We start from the raw sequence: 18495 nt of genomic DNA, 5'->3' as shown, positions 1-18495 counted from the left end.
AAAACTTCATTCTGGTTTAGTTATTCCAGAACCCTTTTGTCTCTGGCTCTGCCCATAATTGGCCACCCAGCACTGCCCTGTGGCCTCCAACAGATTAAAGGTAAAGGTAAAGGACCCCTCGGCGGTTAAGTCCAGTCAAAGGCGACTATGGGGTTGTGGTGCTCATTTCGCTTTCAGGCTGAGGGAGCCGGTGTTTGTCCACAGACAGCTTTCCAGGTCATGTGGCCAGCATGACTAAACCGCTTCTGGTACAATGGGACACCGTGACGGAAACCAGAGTGCAGGGAAATGCCGTTTATCTTCCCACCACAGCGGTACCTATTTATCCACTTGCACTTGTGTGCTTTCAAACTGCTAGGTTGGGAGCTGGGACAGAGCAACAGGAGCTAACCCCGTCGGCAGGATTTGAACCACCGACCTTCCGATCGGCAAGCCCAAGAGGCTCAGTGGTATAGACCACAGCACCACCCGCGTCCCTTGGCCCTCAACAGAAAAAAGCCCACCCCTGCTCCAGAGGGAGGACAGTCTCACCTTCACAATGAGCTTGTCCCCTTCGTAGACGGTGTTGTTGTTGACCATGCTGACGATGGCCACGCCCAGGTTGCAGCGGATGCCGAAGCTGATGCAGAAGCCCAGGCCACAGAGGATGGCGATGATGTAGCGGCGAGGGAGGCCACAGCAGGTGCAGTCGACGATGGGCTGGTGCTTCTCAGTCACCTCAACAGGCCGGCCCTCTTCAGTCAGCTCAATGGTCTCCCCACCTGCCTGTTTCCGTTCAAGGATCCTAGAAGTCGGAGATAAGAGGAAGGCTTGAAGGGTAGGACCTAAAGCTGACAACCCAGAAAAAGCAAAGGTTCAAATATGTTCCCATGAGGTGAGCATATTCTGCCTCATTGCCTTCTTTCCACTCCTTTATTGATATCAGGGACGTCTCTACCATTGGGGAAAGGAAGGCAGCCACCTCAGGCTGTCATGAAAGGGCAGCAAGTTGTCAGTTAAGAGGTTATTGTTGTATTTTTTCTGCCAGGGAGGGGAAGGAGATGCTTGTGGGAAAGAATGGGTGAATTGGGAAGTTTTGGTTTCTCTCTGTTTCTCATTTTTTTCCAATCTTAAATGCGGTTTTCCACATTTCTGCATTGGCTTGTGGTCTTTGTTTTATGTTTCTAAAGTTCTCTCCAAAACCCACCAGCATTTGAGCCTGGGAAACAGTCAGGGCTCTGTAATGTGTGAAGCAATAGTAGAAATAGGGAGTGCCCCATCAAATCCAGAGGTGCTTATCTCTGAGTAGACCTGCGCAGGATTGGGGGTGCTGATCTGATAGGCATGGTGAAAAACTGAAAAACTTCATTCTGGTTTAGTTATTCCAGAACCCTTTTGTCTCCTTTTTTTACTTTTATGCACACATTTTACACACATGCATTTTTGCGCACATTTGCTTGGCTGGAGAACTGCCTTGCAAAATTCAGAGAATCGTGAATTTCACAGGAAAATATTCTTCCATTCCGTGTATTGCTTCAGAAAGTGTAAGTGAGGAAGGTTCACCTTTAAATGTGACCTGAATCTGATTTCTCCCCCATCCTTCACGCTAACATGCCTTCTGTGGGGCTGCCTCTGAAAATGAGCTTGGAAACTTAATTCGGTGGCCCACCTGGCGTCCAGAGTTCACTCTTGCCAATCATATCTCACTCGCTTTAGGTTTCACAGAACTCTTCAATTTTCAGTGTTAAATGAAGAAAACTGGGTGGAGGAAGGGGGAAAGAGGGCGAGGAAGGCCTCCTGGCATGGGGAAAGGCCCATCGGCAATAGATTACAAGTTCTCAGATGGCAACTCAGGAAGCCTTGCAGACTAATGGGGTGAGTTTGTGTCCAGCGCAGAATCTGTGGGTTGACTTGTCTCAAAGCATGTAGGGATAAAGCACTGTTGCCACTCCATTTTTAAAATACAAAAGCCAGTAGAAAAAGGCTCCTCTCTCTCTCTCTCTCTCTTGTGTATTGCAGAGATGGGGAATCTCAGGCCTGGGGAAAAGCGTGGCCCTCCAAGCCCCTCTACGTGGCCCTCAGAAATCTCCCCAGGCCACGCCCTTCTCTGGCCTTCCTTCACTCCCACAAATGTTTCTGATTGGCTGGAATGTGTCTCTGGGCTCTGATGATGCCTCTGGCCTGCCTACATGGAGGATATGGATGTGTGAGCATGTGTACAAACTGTCCTCCTGTGCAGAGGTAAAATTTACATTCATGGCTCCACCCACATTTTCCTCTGGCTCCACAAACTGCAGATATGTGGCCCTCAGAAGGCTGCCCTGAAGGGAATGCGGCCCTCTGGCTGGTCCCCTGACCCCTGGCTTCTTGGAGCTCAACATGCCAAAGCTGTAAGGCAGAGAGCAGAAAATGGAGAAAAGTGTGGCAGTCCTTATGCTAGGAAAGCAGGATGGCAGGGAGCTGCATATAGACTTGACAGGAGCAGCAGAAATGGGAAAGGTATCGCATTAGCTAAGCGGATGGGAGGCCGCCCACCCACCATTGCATCCTTGTAAGGAACTGCGTCAGGTGACTCTGCGTAGATGCAGGCAGTAGGGCCAGACTGACCTGAGAGTAGAGAGGGTGGGATCAGACGCGGGGAAGTTCCCTCCCTGCCAAAGATTTCAGAGGGGCTTGGAGCACCCCCAAGTCCTCGTCCATCACCGCCCCCTTCCCGCTCTTACACACTGTCTCGTCAGCCTGGTGGGGAGGCGGCGGCTGCCCACGCAGAAGCTGTTCCCATCAGAGCTGGTGCAGATGGGCTCTGAGCTCAATCTCGGCACCGGGCCCGAGAACAACTCCTTTCCCTTAGCAACGGAGGCGACAGAAAGGCCTTCTTTCTGAGCCCCCTCGTATCGTCCCTTCCCTTCAGTCCCTCGTTCCTCCCTGCCCTCTCCTGCACAGGCAGCCTCCGCCAGATCCGTAAGCCAACCAGTTTTCGTGAGTACAAATATGCACCTGACATTGCGCACCCATTCTGTACGTTTAAAGCACATCCCGCCCGCCTCCGGATAATCCTGGGAGACGCCGTTTGCCCCTCACAGAGCTACAATTCCCAGCAGCGCATTTAACAAAATACAGCTCCCAGCATTCTTTGAGGTGGCAGGATGTGCTTTAAATGTATGGTGTACATGCAGAGTCCATATCTTAGCAAGGAGGGATTCTTAAAACAACTGGGTGACACTCTTCCCAAATCCCCTAGTTACATGGGACTGTGGATCGTAATTTGGCTAAAATTTCAAATAGGTGGCATTGTGAGGTTGTGACCCAGGGGTCCTGAGCTCCAGGTCCTTTGTGCCAGGCCCCAGATCTCCGGTTCCTCCCCCACCCAATTTTTATTTTTTAAACTGTTAACAAAACCCTCTGCTGGCATGCTGCAACGTGGCTGCGTACGTACCTTACATTTGAAAGCACATGACTTCCCCTAAGGAATCCTGGGAGTTGCAGTTTGTTAAAGGGTGCTCAGAATTGTAGTTCTGTGAGCAGCAAACTACAGTTCCCAAGGTTATCTGGCAGAAGCCAATTGCTTTAAATGTACTGTATGGTGTGCACACAACCCTAGTTGTGCTAGTGTAGGCATCCCCAAACTTGGCCCTCCAGATGTTTTGACACTACAACTCCCATCATCCCTAGCTAAATGGACTAGTGGTCAGGGATGATGGGAATTGTAGTTCCAAAACATCTGGAGGGCCAAGTTTGGGGATGCCTGTGCTAGTGCGACTCCAGGCACACCCCATCTTATTTTGCCCCCAAATTTGTGTCTTGGGCCTGTGTGCTGAATTCTTTAAGAGCCCAGAGTAGTGGTGTGGTTAGAGAGAAGAGGGTTTGGGATTTCCTTAGAGCTTTCCCCCTTCACTGGAGCGCTGAACACCCCACTTTTCCATGAAAACTGGTTTAAAACTGTTCAACCTAATCCAACCAGAAACTACAAGTGACTTGTCATTTGTCATGTAGTGGTGAGAGCATTCAAGCAAAAATCCTTGGCACAGAGCTTGCCGAGTGACCTTGGGCCAGCCTGGCCTCCCTCACAGGACTGTTGTAACAATACTGAGCTCATTGGGTGAAAAAACAACATAGAAATCTGATAGGCTATGCCAGAGTTCCAACACTGGTGGCAGCTGTTGCTAGGATAGGCTCGTTTCCTCTTATCCCGCCCCCTAATATGATCCCACAAGCAAGACAACCACCTGGATTACACCTTTAACAGGATCTCAGCATACAGAAACAATTTAGCTAGTGACTAGTTTCCCACCAACTTGTCAGGAAAGTATTTGCCTGCTACATTTCTACCCATTGGAGCCCTTTCAGAGGGCAGCATTTCAGACTGCCTCCTTAGGGTCACCATTTTTAAAATATAAAAAGCCCTTTTCGCTGTCTCTTTAACAGACAAATCAATCTGCCTCAGAAGAAAGAAAGAAAAAATTCTGAAAGACTGCCATTTCTTCAGATGGTGACTAAAGCACATCGTGCATCAACACCAAAAACGCTCAGGAAGATGTGCTATTATCACATACCAAAAAAGACTCCTGAAATCACATGTGCGCACAAACACACAGCGCTGGAAACACCCCAAAGCATTTGGGTGCAATTTGTCTGACATTAAACCATATATATTGCTTGAATTACGACAGCAGTCCTCGTCGGTGAGGGGTGGGGGTGATGATGTTTAGGCGACAGGCTTCAGGCGGCGGCATGCTGGTTTCAACCCTCTCTCTCTAAAAAAAAGAGAATATACTTTGGGGGACCCAGCACCCCTCCATCACATGCCCCTTGATCTGATTTTATAGGGCACTCCTGCGCTACATGATTTCATTCCAAAAACTGCTGCTTATTATGTACATATATTAATTTAGCCTGGCCTACCTCGCAGGGCTGTTTCCAATATAAAAGGGGGAGAGGGGATAAAAGCATAGCCAGCCCTGAGCTCCTGGGTTTGCCACACGGCTATAACTGAGCACATGACACCAATCCTGCTGTGACTGCGTTGGCTACCAATCATTTTCCAGGCCCAATTCAAAGTGCTGATCTGAGCATTTTGGAGGGAGATTCTCAGTCTTCCCCCTCTTGCTGCTTCTTGGGGAGACAATGTGACTATAGCATGGAAGGGGAGAAGGAGTTGTGGAACCAGGGAGCTCCAAGGGTTGGTTGTTGTCATTTTTGTTGTTGACGACACCTTTGTTTTTTAAAAACACACGCACGGAAAAATGGCTTGTTTGCTTTGCTCCACATACTCCACTCTTCCCCTCCTCAAAGGAGTTGCTCAAAGCAGCTTTCAACTATCAAAGCACACATAAGTGCAAGGATGATACAACCATTACAAAAAAAGAAATTAACAGAATATAAAAGAAGAAACAGCAGCAACAAAAATAAAAATAAATGAAAACGCAGCAAACCACCTCCAGACTGCCAGTATTTCATGGGGAGGATTCGAGGGCGTACTGGAAATTTAGCTTTTGCACGATTGAAGCGGATGAAAGCACCGTAATGCAGCAGATCCTTCGGGTTAGGAAGCTGGGGGAGAAATGCACTGGAAAGTGTAGGATGAGCAAATCATTAGCAAGCAGACTTAGCAGCACTGTGCAAGCAAATCAGGGTGAATGTTCACTGCTATATAACTGAACTAAGCAGAAGGCATACTCAGTAAAGACCAGACATAGTCGACCCCTCCGCGTATGCTTTGTGCCAGCAAATCAGGCTCACTAAACAGGCCTTATGGAAGAGCTCCAAGAGCAACACCAACAATAAGTATTTGCTTCCTTTCTTTTGAAAGGGTTGAATTGGTCACGCCCAACCAAATAGCTTCCTTGCTTGAAAAATGGAAGATACACCTAAGTCCTTCCAAAGAGGTTGGGCTACACTCCTTTCTCTCTGTAATATAGCAAAACACACACACACACACACACACACACACACACACTGTTCTGCACTGGATCTTGCCCGACTTTGGATATGATCCTTTTCACTGACGTCAGCTCAAGACGGTCGTGTTGGCAGCTTAGTAGGCGAGGTTTTAAATATCCCTGGCTAAGCTGCCCACTGCCAGCAGGTTTGCAGTGACCTTGGGTGGTGCCATAAGCTTATAAGGCTCCAATTTCTTGCCTGGCTTCACGTTCACACCACCAGATCTCGGCATCAACCCATTGAAAGCGCAAAAAGAGACCCCAAAGACATAAGCGCTATAATGATCATGCACAATGATGACCCCAAATCAGGCATGAACTGCTGAATCCTGGGCTTGCTTACTCAATCCATTGATACCAGTGAACCCGACCTTACTCTCAGTTGTGTTCTTAGGATTTCACCCAAACAGCTTTATCCTGTGCAGAACAAGGGGCACCTATGCCTATAACAACCAATGGGCTTATGCACACATAGCATTGCATATGATCAGGCTACAACCTTTCTGTCATGTGTCCACCTGACGGGTCGTTGCATGTGCCAATCATATGGACAAGTTTCCCCCAGTTAACTGAAGACACCATCTCCTAAATATTCAATGCGGTGTGTTTTTTTAAAACCCAACTTCAGAATCAGGGCCTGTCCCACACATTGGACATTTATCCTGGATACTGGCTTGGAAGGCAGTGTTCCTAGACTGTGTGATACTGAATACCTCCCAAAAGCACCAATTTACCTAGTAAGCAGGTCTAGATTTAGAGGCAGGCATCTGCCTTAGGAACTGGGGATGGGGGACAATGGGCTTTGAGAAGGGGCACCTGTCACAGACATTCAGCTCAAATGTCTGCCTGATAGCTCATCTTCATCTTCACCTGTAAATAGTTCGTCTTCACCTGTAAAGCTGACAAGTGTTACATTAACGGACCAATAAAATGTTTGTTTTTGCGCACTTAGAATCATAGAATTGTAGAGTTGGAAGGGACCCTGAGGAACATCCAGTCCTGCAATGCAGGAATATGCAGCTGTCCCATACGGGGACTGAACCTGCAGCCTTGGTGCTATCAGCATCATACTCTAACCAACTGAGCTATCTCCTGCCTTGCCTACCCACCCATATTATTGGGGTCTTCCCTCCTTTGGTTTCCGAAAGGGCAGTTTTAACATGCATTCCCCTCCCCCCTTTATTCATGGGGAAATTGATATCACCAGTGCTCATTCAACAGTGTCTTTGTAAAATCATTGTGAGCAACTGTGCAAATCTATCATTTTTATATAACAGAGATAAATCAAGTGTCCAAGCTGGGAAACAGGATACAAATGCAATTCAAAAACCTTAAGGCTTTCAAAAATTAAAGCAAATTAAGGGGATGCTAAAGAGGCTCCTTGTCTGGGGTGCTGCTTGGCCTTCTTGAACACCCTTGGCTATACATTGCTCCTTCTGACTTGTCCTACGGCTTCTGGTTCCCGACTCCCCTCAAGGTGCTACCCCCAGGGAAGCCTGCCTGCAACAATGAAGAGATGCAACAATGCAACCTATTCTTGAAGGAGGCTGCCCACTGCATCTCTGCAAGAGTCTGTACTCTGGGAGTGCCTCCCTCCCCCAACAAATAAAGTGAATTCAGGGCCTGGGAAGATGCAAACAGATTAAAGTGGTAGCAGAGTCAGTCTAAGAAAAGGTCAAATCTCTGGGGTTTCTTTGGAGTAAGAAACACACACCGAAACCCGGTGGGAGAATAGTATCTGTTGGAGCAGGTTTAAGCTGCGAAACCTCCACCTAAGCTCAACCTGCATATTTGCAATTAACCGTATTTTCTCGTCTATAAGACGCTCCCATGTATTAGACGCCCCCTATTTTGGGGGAGTCAGATTTAAGAAAATGGGGGGAGATCTATCTGTGCATAAGACGCCCCCTAATTTTTGACATTATTTTTAAGGGGGGGAAACCTAGTCTTATACATGGAAAAACACGGTAGTTGCAAAGCACTCTTATTCAAAGGAAACCAAACCAAGAGTATTCACTGGATCCCCTGAAACCACACCATTAGGGTGTGCATAACAATTTTGCTGTATTACATTTTAACACCATCATTCAACCCAGTGGTTCCCCGGGCAGCATACAAACATATTCCAATAAAATATAACATATCCATGTAGATTTAAAATAATAATAATCATTGTGGGGTCTGTGGGTGTGCAAAGTGGTGGCCAGTCTGGGCATCATAGCTGCCAAGTTTTCCCTTTTCTCGCGAGGAAGCCTATTCAGCATAATGGAAAATCCCTGAAAAAAAGGGATAACATGGCAGCTATGCTGGGCATAAGGAGAGGCCTGCCAAAGTCCCATCACAGGGCATCATCCTGTTCTCACAGGGGCCAACCAGATGCCTATAGGAAACCCCAAAGTAGGCCCTGAGTGATACAGGAATTCTCCCCACCTGTTCTCCCCGGGAGTCGGTATTCAGAGGCATACCGCCTTGAAAACAGGAGGTAGCACACAGCTATTATGATGTCTGACAGCCATTCATAGCTGTCTAAATTTGTCAGAATCCCTTTTAAAGCCACATTCAGGCCGGTCACCGTCACTACATCTGGTGGCAGCGAATTCCAGTTTAACTTTGCTCCGCTTAAGATCGTGCTGTTGTCATTTGCAGTGGGAAGAAAAACAAGCGGAAAACAAGAAGAAAGATGTCCCAGATAATAGCAAGCCCCACCACTGAGAAAAGTACTACTGGAGAATTTCTCCTCTCAATGGAGAAATTCAATGAAATGGTGTGGACACATCTAGGATTGTGCTGTCTATGAACTCAGAATATTTTCCTCTATACAAGGGGGTGAATTACTCCCTCCCTCCCTCCCTCCCTCCCTCTCTTTCTCTTTCTCTTTCTCTTTCTCTTTCTCTTTCTCCCTCCCCTCCTTATTTCTGTATGGTCAACAGCCATCAACATTCTATACAGGGTGGTCTTTACCCAGGGGTGCAGGGCACCTGGGTGTTGAAATCTGGGGGGCGCCCGGCGCCCACCGCTGAAGCCGCCTAAGCTCTTAACTATCTACCTGTTATGAAATAATAGTTTTGATCAAGCTAGAAAAACAAAATACATATATACCTAGGTATTACCAAAATGTATACCTACTGTTTCACTAAAGGACTTTCGACTTTGTGCGCTCATTTACCAAAGATGCGCCTCGCCATCGGCGGTGCTTGTCATTCACAACGGTGGCACTTGTCAGACTTGGGAGCACTGGGCGGAACTTTGCACCCTGTCGGCGCATATGCTAAAGACTCCCCTGATTCTATAAGTTCAGACAGCTCACAGGTACGGTACTTGTCAATCTGTGGGGATGGGGGGGGTGTTCCTTTTTTAAAATAAAAAATCTCTCTTTTGCAAACTTAGATACTTCTACATATCTGGAAAATATGCCAAGTATATAGAAACTGCCACCTTAGTTTGGAGTGGCGTGTGGCCACCTTAGTTTGGTGATGTAAGTGCTTCCAAAATTCTGACATGCTTTTTCCATGGAAAAGGTGGCAATCACATACAGTGGTACCTCTGGTTAGGAACTTAATTCGTTCCGGAGGTCCGTTTTTAACCTGAAACTGTTCTTAACCTGAGGTACCACTTTAGCTAATGGGGCTTCCTGCTGCTGCCGCACTGCCAGCGTGCGATTTCTGTTCTGATCCTGAGTAAAGTTCTTAACCTGAGGTACTACCTGTACTTCCGGGTCAGCGGAATCTGTAACCCGAAGTGTTTGTAACCCGAGGTACCACTGTACCACTAGCACTTGAAGTGTCGAAAGCTAAACCCCTACCACAGTTATTATATGGGGCTCAGATTTGGACAGACACTTACCTTGGAGCTACAGAAGCTGTTCAATCTAAGTTCCTAAGGCAATTTTTCCCCTGTTTCATCTTGTGTTCCAAATGCTTCATTGTGCTTGGAGGCTAATCTCCCCTCTGTTGAATTACAGATTTGGTGTAGGACATTTAATTATTGGCTTCGGCTAAATTTAAACCCCACCGGTCTAACTACCCTTAGTACCGCAAGATTGTCATGAGAGCGCTTGGATTAAAATTGTCCACCAAAAGGTTTACTTTTCTGGTTTATCACCACAATAGTTATTAACACCGGGCTTCAGTAAAGTAAATAGTTTAATTAGATAGCGCCTATATGATACTGAGCGACAGAATATTTTGGCCACGATAAGGAAATTTTGTCCATGGATTATTTTCCACCTAGTCATTTTCAGTGGCGAACGGTGCCACTTGGCTGCCCAGGGAGGCACCCCCTAGGGGCAGGGCGCCGCTCCACAGCGTGCATGCATCCTGACGCATGTGTCATGACGCACGACACGTGCCAGGACAAGCCAGGACGGACTGTGCATGTCTGCACATGCGCAGTCCGTCTGGGTTGGCGCTGCTGCTCTGCTCGGCCGGCGCGCTACGGAGCGGGTTGCTGGGCAGCAGTGGCAAACCGCAAGCAAGCCGCAGAGAGAGCGCTCTGCTTCCTCCTGCTCGGGCGGAGGAGGCGAGGGGCGGGCCCGCACCCTTCACACCTCCCTTGCTACACGCCTGGTCATTTTGACACTTTGGCACCCTATCAAAAGTTAACAATGCAATAATGAATATTCTGCCTTCGGCTGTACTTGAGGGTCAATTTTGAAAAATTCCGCTGGAAAAACGCTTATGTCCATGTGGAGATGGCCATATTGAGTCAGTGGCTCATGTGCTTCTGGCCTGATTTGAGGAGTGAGGTTACAGTATTACCCCTCTACTACTGACCCTTCCAGGTCACCCAACCATTGCTACTGTGTCCTTTCTTTTAGCAGATCAAGATAATCAGGTGACAGCAAAAACTGCAACATTTTCAGCAGGGGCAATTAGAATAAGATCTATTGTTTGATTATTGATGTAAACCTCCAAAATGTATTTTGCATAGTTAAATTTTTACCTCTGTCTTCGGTACATTTTATTTTTTATTGCTATGGCTAGTGGCTGATGCAAACAAAGATCCTTCTGGTCTGATCTGTGCAAGTGCTTAAAAACTGATAGGCACTCGCCCACCTGAGTTTGGGAGCCTGCTTGCTTTGCACTACTGAACTTGTGCATTTGGCTCCTGCTTGCCAACCACCTGCAATAAACCAAACTTCTTTCTCTAACTAAACAGCAAAACTGTTTTCTTTAGTTTTGCCATCCAGGCAGGAGGGAGGTACCACAAATCCCAGTGTCCTGGGGTAGTCACCAGACCAGCGCCTTTTGCTTTAGGGGAAGGACTGTAGCGCACTGGTAGAACATCTGCTTTGCATGAAAAAAGTCCTGGGTTCAATCCCTGCCACCTCCAGATTGGGCTGGGAGAGACTCTCTGTCTGAAGCCTTGGAGAGCTGCTGCCAGTCAGAGTCAATAAGAAGCTAGATGGTCCAAATGTTCCACCAGTCATTGTCTGATCTCCCATTGCCCTTGGCAGTTGCCCATGCTGTTTGGGGCCAATGGGAGTTGGAGTCTAGCAACAACTGGAGAGAAACCCAGGTGTGTAATTTCTGTCCTCATGGATCTGCCCAAGAACCCTGGGAACTGTAGTTTACTGCAAGTGCAACCATAGCTGCCAAGTTATCCCTTTTTTAAAGGGATTTTCCCTTATGCTGAATAGGCTTCCTCGCGAGAAAAGGGAAAACTTGGCAGTTATGAGTGCAACTACGACACGCAGCATCCTTAACCAACTACAGCTCCCAGGATTCTGTTGGGGAAGTAATGCACTTTAACTGGGCCTTGGATGTTTGGTGTGTGCACAGCCCTTCAGCTAACCCCTGTGGATTCACATCAACAGGAGCAGCAGGGACGTGCACGGCCTCCCTGCGTGGCTGTCTTATCTTGCTGGTATTTTTGTCCTCCCTCTCCTCCTTTCGCAGTGTTAACGGAACAGGTGTCAAAAATGGCACCTTGTCAGTTTTTTTGTGTGCAGGGAAGTTCCAAAATAGAATGTGGAGAAGAGGAGGTTGCAGAACTAGGGAGGCATGTCTCTCTTCCTCCACCCCCCTGCCCTGCCCTGAGCCTTTCCCCTTTGCAACACAGCACCCCCTACAGAATACTTCGTGTCCTGCTCCTTAAGGAACAGGGACCAGAAGACATTTTTCACCGGCCTAGGCAAAACCTGGTGTGATTCTGAGCATGTCGCTGTATGTCTGTGTGTGTGAGAGAGAGAGAGCGCTTGTTGGCATTGGATAAGAAGGCAGCGGGGAACATATGGAGGTAGCTTTAAAGCTCAGCACTTCTGTACAGCAGCCAAAGCCTCTTCTCCCACCCTTCCCCTCCTCCTCCTCCGTCACCTTGCTCATGAAATATGCAGCAAGGAAGCCGAGAATAACACATGCGCAAACACACACAGGCATCCGGGCACACGCAGTTCCCCCCTTCCTAGAAGCATCCTGCTCACAAGCTGTCACTGGCAGGCATTTTACACACGCACGCATGCATGCATGCGCACACACAGAGGACTCGGAAATTTGGGCAACAGCTATGATCTATATTGTTGGGTGGGGCCGGGGGGGGGGGGGGAGAAAGTCAAAGAGTAGGTGATGTGCCAGCTAAGGAAATGGAGAATCAGCCACGACCCTGAATAGCAACATCAGTGCTGAGCAATGTGTGCCTGACCGCAAGAGCATGGTGCTTATGTTTGGGGTGGGGGTGGGGTGGAGGAGGCCGTAGCCCAGTGATCAGAGCATCTGTTTTGCATGCAGACGACCTCAGGTTCAACGTCTGGAGTGTCTCCTGACAGGGCTAGGAAACTGGGAGTGGTGCTTCAGAACTCTCCAGCACGGACTGACAATGGTGTGCCAGGATTTCAGGCGAAATGCTGCCTATGAAATCCTGAAAGAGCCACTGCCAATCAGTGCAGATGATACGGAGCTAGATGGACCAATAGTCTTGACTGGGTATACGGCATCTGGGACATCGAGAGTGGGCCTTTAGACTCTGGACTTAATCATCTTGAAAGGGACCCCCTCCACCTCTTTAGGTGACATTGTGTATTACTTCAAAATGTGGCAAGTTGATCCTGCTAAACTCAGGGCCACGATAGCTAGAAAGCTAGCTAGCTGGGATAGTCAGTGGAGCATGAGACTCTTAATCTTAGGGTTGTGGGTTTGAGCCCCACATTGATTCCTGTGTTGCAGGGGATAGGACCGACTAGGCAACTCCCATGGTCACTTCCAACTCTACAATTCTATTATTCTCTGTTTCTATTATCATTCTGCTGCATGGAGTTCTGGGCACCTGCCACAAAGTCCAGGTGGTTGGTCATTTTCTAACTCTATGGTGCCACTGACCATAGAGTTAGAAAATGACCAACCACCTGTTCATTTTCCATTTAAAATCTGAAGCTCAGGCTCTGTGTAACTTGCCTTTTCCACTCCTCTGGGAGATAAGGGGACGGGGATTTGTAGCCTGCAGCAACAACCTGAACCTGTGTTGGGGGGGATTAACTCCTGTGTTTAATTCCCTACCAGGAAGGACACTGCACAGCGGGGAAGTTCAAAGGGTGGGGGGGGTCTGAAAGCCGCAGGGATCCCCTTCCAAGAAGCAGTCAAACCTTAGATTTGACACCTGGCAATGAGGGCGGAGAAAGGCAGCAAAAAGAAGGGGGGGCATATGGGTTCTGACAGTAGCTCAGTGACCGAGCATCTGCCTTGCATGCAGAATGTCCCCAGTTCAATCCCCAGCATCTCCAGGTAGGGCTGGAAAAGATTTCTTGCCTGAAACCTTGGAGAGATGCTGTCAGCCAGTGTAGAACATACTGAGCTAGATGGACTTACGATCTCACTCTGAATATGACAGCTTGCTTAGGCTGCTATTACAGAGCTGTCCATTTCCCCCATATTGTTTTTTTTTTTTTAGAGAGAGAGGGCTGCTATGTAGAAGTTTAAGCTTTGCCCAACACTCTCCATGCTGGGGAGAAAGCCACGCCTCGTGAATTTCTGCCAGCCCCATGTTTCTTAACTATCCCAGTGTGCTGGAGTGGTTGAGAGTGCTGGGCTAGGACCAGGGAGGCCCAGGTTCGAATCCACGCTCAGCCATGGAGACCACAGGGTGAGCTTAGGCAAAGCACTCACGGGGGGTTGTTGTGAGGCTAGTGGCAGGTGGCACAAAGGAGCGCAGAGAACACATGCTGCTGCTCCTTCCTTTCTGCAGAGCCTCCCCCAACACCCCAATGCGACTGCATGGCCCCACCTTGCTGCTCCCCTGCTGCATCCCTGTCCAGATAAGCAGCAGTTCCTGCCATGCCACACCCACGGCTACTGGACCAGATGCAGCCCTGCTTAGCTTCAGCAAGAGGGAGGCAGGGCGTGCCCTATGGCCACAAGAAGAACCCTGATGGATTGGAGCAAAGGTGCATTCCTGCCAAGCATCCAGTTCTTGCAGTTGGCCAACCAGGTGTCTAGGGAAGGCCTGCAAGCAGGAGGGCAACAGCAACTCTCCTCACTGGTGACACCCAGTGACTGGCATTCAGAGAAATACTGGCTTTGACAGTGGAGGCAGAGCAGAGTCACAGTGGCTGGCAGCCTTATGTCTAGCTAGCAGACCTGCCTCTATTCCCTCCAAATGTCCCATTCACTTGGGACCCCTGGAGTCCTGCTTGCTATTATCCTGCCTCAGTGTAGAATGGGGAGATATAGAGGTATGGAATGTCTTGGCTCGGCTCCATCCGTAGAGCAAGAGACTCTCAATTTTGGGGTTGCGGGTTTGAGTCCCACATTGGGGGAAAGATTCCTGCATCTGCAGGGGGTTGGCCTAGAGGTGACAAATCATCTGTGTTCCTTAACTAGGTGGCAACTCTTATCTGGGCTTCCTGTCATAGGAACATGCGAAGCAGCCATCTGTGCTGGTCAGCAACTGCACCTGCTCTTGAGATCTCCAGGGAAAGGCATTTTCTGAGCTCTGCTCCCTGACATGACTTGCTGGCATCTCTGAAACCAGGACCTTCTGCCTAGACAGGACAGAACGATGACCCCATGCAATGGTTTCTTAACTTTCTTAGCTCCCCTGAGGTCCATCTCTCCACCATGCTTCCCAGCTCTCGTCCTTCCTACCACCTTCCTGCAATTCGCACTCAAACTCCCATGATCCCACAGGAAGCCTTAGCTGCCAAGCTAACCTTCCCTCCCAGGAACAGTGTAGCTGGTTAACATGCAGACACTGAAAGGTTTTCCCCAGAGCAGTTAGAATGTGCCCAAGGGTTCTGTGTGTTGTCTCAGCGGACCGGCCAATGGCTGAGCTTCTGGGAGATTCCGGGTGTTCAGGGAGCCAACGGGCAGATCACATACATTAACCCTTTGGCCGGAGCATCCGTTGCTCCAAAGGCAACCATCGTTTTCGGTTCAGAGCGAGTCCGAAGCATCGCGACGTAATGGCTTCTAGCGAAGGTGCGCTGGCTGGGAGATGCAAGCGCCTTGTCTCGCAACCTTTCCTGTCATGCTGAGCAACAAAGGTGGCCAGGGACCACAGGAATGCTCACGCGGGATGCCTTTTAAACCTGCTCCAGGCCATCTTGAATAATTCATGCCCCTCTAGCACTCAGTGCTTCCTCCTCCATCTATATTTCATGTAATTAAAACTTTGCTTGCACTTTCTCTGCCCTCCCCCTCCCCCCGCTGCTTCTTTTAAAAAATTCTTTTTAACATTGCCTTGTGTTTGGGTCTCCTGGGTTCTTCTGGCATGGGGACGAGTGTCTTGGGGCCAGTGGTGGCAGAAGAAACATATCCACCGGTCCCTACTAATAAACATCCCAAGGGCATCTCTTGGCCATTGTCGGACAGAGAGTCATGAACAAGCTGGGGCTTTGGTTTGATCCGGCATGGGGTATGTATGCATGTAGATGAGGAGAAGCTTGCAAATACTGAGTGACTACACCAAAGGAGTAGTAGTGGCATTGGCCACATCTTGTAAGAATTCAAGCTTAGAAATGAAGATCAAGCTTGCCACGGAGTCAGCTGCCAGTCAACTGAGATGAGCTCTGGAAAGAAGATAAAGTCCCTACCAGAGAAGAATGGCAGATCAAGTGGATGGATTATGCCATAATAATAATAATAATAATAATAATAATAATAATAATAATAATAATATATTATTTATACCCCGCCCATCTGGCTGGGTTTCCCCAGCCACTCTGGGCGGCTTCCAACAGAAAAATAAAATACAGTAATCTATTAAACATTAAAAGCCTCCCTAAACAGGGCTGCCTTCAGATGTCTTCTAAAAGTCTGGTAGTTGTTGTTCTCTTTGACATTAGATGAGAGGGCGTTCCACAGGGCAGGCGCCACTACCAAGAAGGCCCTCTGCCTAGTTCCCTGCAACTTGGCTTCTCGCAATGAGGGAACTGCCAGAAGGCCCTCGGTGCTGGACCTCAGTGTCCAGGCAGAACAATGGGGGTGGAGGCACTCCTTCAGGTATACTGGACCGAGGCCATTTGAGGCTAAAATGACCGGAAGAATCAGAAATCAGGAAGACCAAAATTTTAATAAGGAACGGGGGAAATTTATAACTTAAAGACCATTGTAGACAGACAGTTAAAATTGTTAGTAGGATTGGAGTATCACTTGTAGTTTAATGGTGAGTTTTGGATACAATGGAGAAGTAAAATATTTTGATTATAATAAAAGATGCAGGAGGAAATGATTAACAATAGGACCCACAAAGGGGAGGAGGGAAGTCCAAGAGATTCCTTGGAATCTTGTTTTAATGTTGTATGTTGGATATGTGACTGCAAAATTTTAATCTGAAAAACCAAATAAATAAATTTTAAAAAAGAAAAAGAGAGACTAGATGTGCCCAACAGATCAGAAAGAGGAATGCTTAAACATTGACTTATTTATCATTAAAAATGATGCATGCATAGGTTTATGTTTTTATTCTACTACATAGACCTGACCAAAGCCAGAAGGAAGAACAGCCTCTGAGCATGCCTAAAGTGCAGTATGCCTCTGAAGTCAGTATGGCTCTCAATGCCAGTTGATGGGAATCACAGGCAGGGAGAGTAATCTTGCGCTCAGGCCCTGCTTGTGGTCTTCCAAAGAGAGATCTGGGTTGGCTGCTGTGAGAACAGGATGCTGGACTAGATGGGCCTTTGGCCTGATCCAGCAGGGGTCTTCTGACGTTCTTCTGCTGTGCTTCAAATTATTCAGATATTGTGAATTTGGCAACCGGGTCATTGTTGTTTGGAACTTAAAGCGTTTTCCAACTTCAGTGGGAGGGAAAATACAGGTTGGCATTTTGAGGCCAACAATGTCACGCAGACTCTGTGAAAAACCTACGTATACGAATAGCACCCCCCTTCATGGATCAATGCCTTGTCGTGGCGAAGGGGCTTGAATAACTCAGAGAAGCTATGAGCTATGCCATGCAGGGCCACCCAAGATGGACAGGTCATAGTGGAGAGTTTTGACTAAACGTGATCCACCTGGAGAAGGAACTGGCAAGCCACTCCAGTATCCCTGCCAAGAAAACTCCATGGACAAAGACAACAGGCATATAAAAGTTATGACGCTGGAAGATGAGCCCCTCAGGTCGGAAGGCGTCCAACATGCTACTGAGGAAGAGCGGAGGACAAGTACAAGTAGATTCAGAGCTGATGAAGCGGCTGGGCCAAAGCCGAAAGGACGCTCAGTTGCGGATATGCCTGGATGCGAAAGGAAAGTCCGATGCTGTAAAGAAAAATATTGCATAGGAACCTGGAATGTAAGAACCATGAGTGGAGGTAAGCTGGATGTGGTCAAAAATGAGATGACAAGAATAAATATCGACATCCTGGGCATCAGTGAACTAAAATGGAAGGGAATGGGCGAATTCAGTTCGGGTGACTATCATATCTACTACTGTGGGCAAGAATCCTGTAGCAGAAATGGAGTGGCCCTCATAGTCAACAAAAGAGTGGCAAAAGCTGTAATGGGATGCAATCTCAAAAATGACAGAATGATCTCGATACGAATCCAAGGCAGACCTTTTAACATCACAGTAATCCAAGTTTATGCACCAACTACCGGTGCTGAAGAAAGTGAAATTGACCAATTCTATGAAGACCTACAACAACTTCTAGAAATGACACCAAAGAAGGATGTTCTTCTCATTACAGGGGATTGGAATGCTAAAGTAGGGAATCAAGAGATAAAAGGAACAACTGGCAAGTTTGGCCTTGGAGTTCAAAATGAAGCAGGGCAAAGGCTAATAGAGTTCTGTCAAGAGAACAAGCTGGTCATCACAAACACTCTCTTCCAACAACACAAGAGACGACTCTACACATGGATATCACCAAATGGGCAGCATCGAAATCAGATTGATTATATTCTCTGCAGCCAAAGATGGAGAAGCTCTATACAGTCAGCAAAAACAAGACCTGGAGCTGACTGTAACTCAGATCATCAGCTTCTTATAGCAAAATTCCAGCTTAAACTGAAGAAAGTAGGAAAAACCACTGGGCCAGTAAGATACAATCTGAATCAAATCCCTTATGAATACACAGTGGAAGTGAGGAACAGGTTTAAGGATTTAGATTTGGTGGACAGAGTGCCTGAAGAACTATGGATGGAGGCTCGTAACA

The 18495-nt window shown here is 47.8% G+C and overlaps 1 protein-coding gene across 1 annotated transcript in view; it reads right to left on the bottom strand.

Annotated features, from left to right (window-relative positions):
• The window catches only part of SLC17A7 (solute carrier family 17 member 7), a 36274-nt gene extending 20974 nt beyond the window's left edge, over window positions 1-15300 (bottom strand). The window contains exons 1-2 of the mRNA XM_060281242.1: window positions 15227-15300; window positions 532-784 (exon numbers count right to left, since the gene is read on the bottom strand). Coding sequence (XP_060137225.1) covers window positions 532-784; window positions 15227-15300 — 327 coding nt within the window. The remainder of the gene's footprint in view (window positions 1-531; window positions 785-15226) is intronic.
• Between the last annotated feature and the right edge of the window lie 3195 nt (window positions 15301-18495).

This window comes from Zootoca vivipara, chromosome 13 (genome assembly GCF_963506605.1).
Source record: "Zootoca vivipara chromosome 13, rZooViv1.1, whole genome shotgun sequence".
NCBI lineage: Eukaryota > Metazoa > Chordata > Lepidosauria > Squamata > Lacertidae > Zootoca > Zootoca vivipara.
This window is presented reverse-complemented; position numbering and strand designations above follow the sequence as displayed.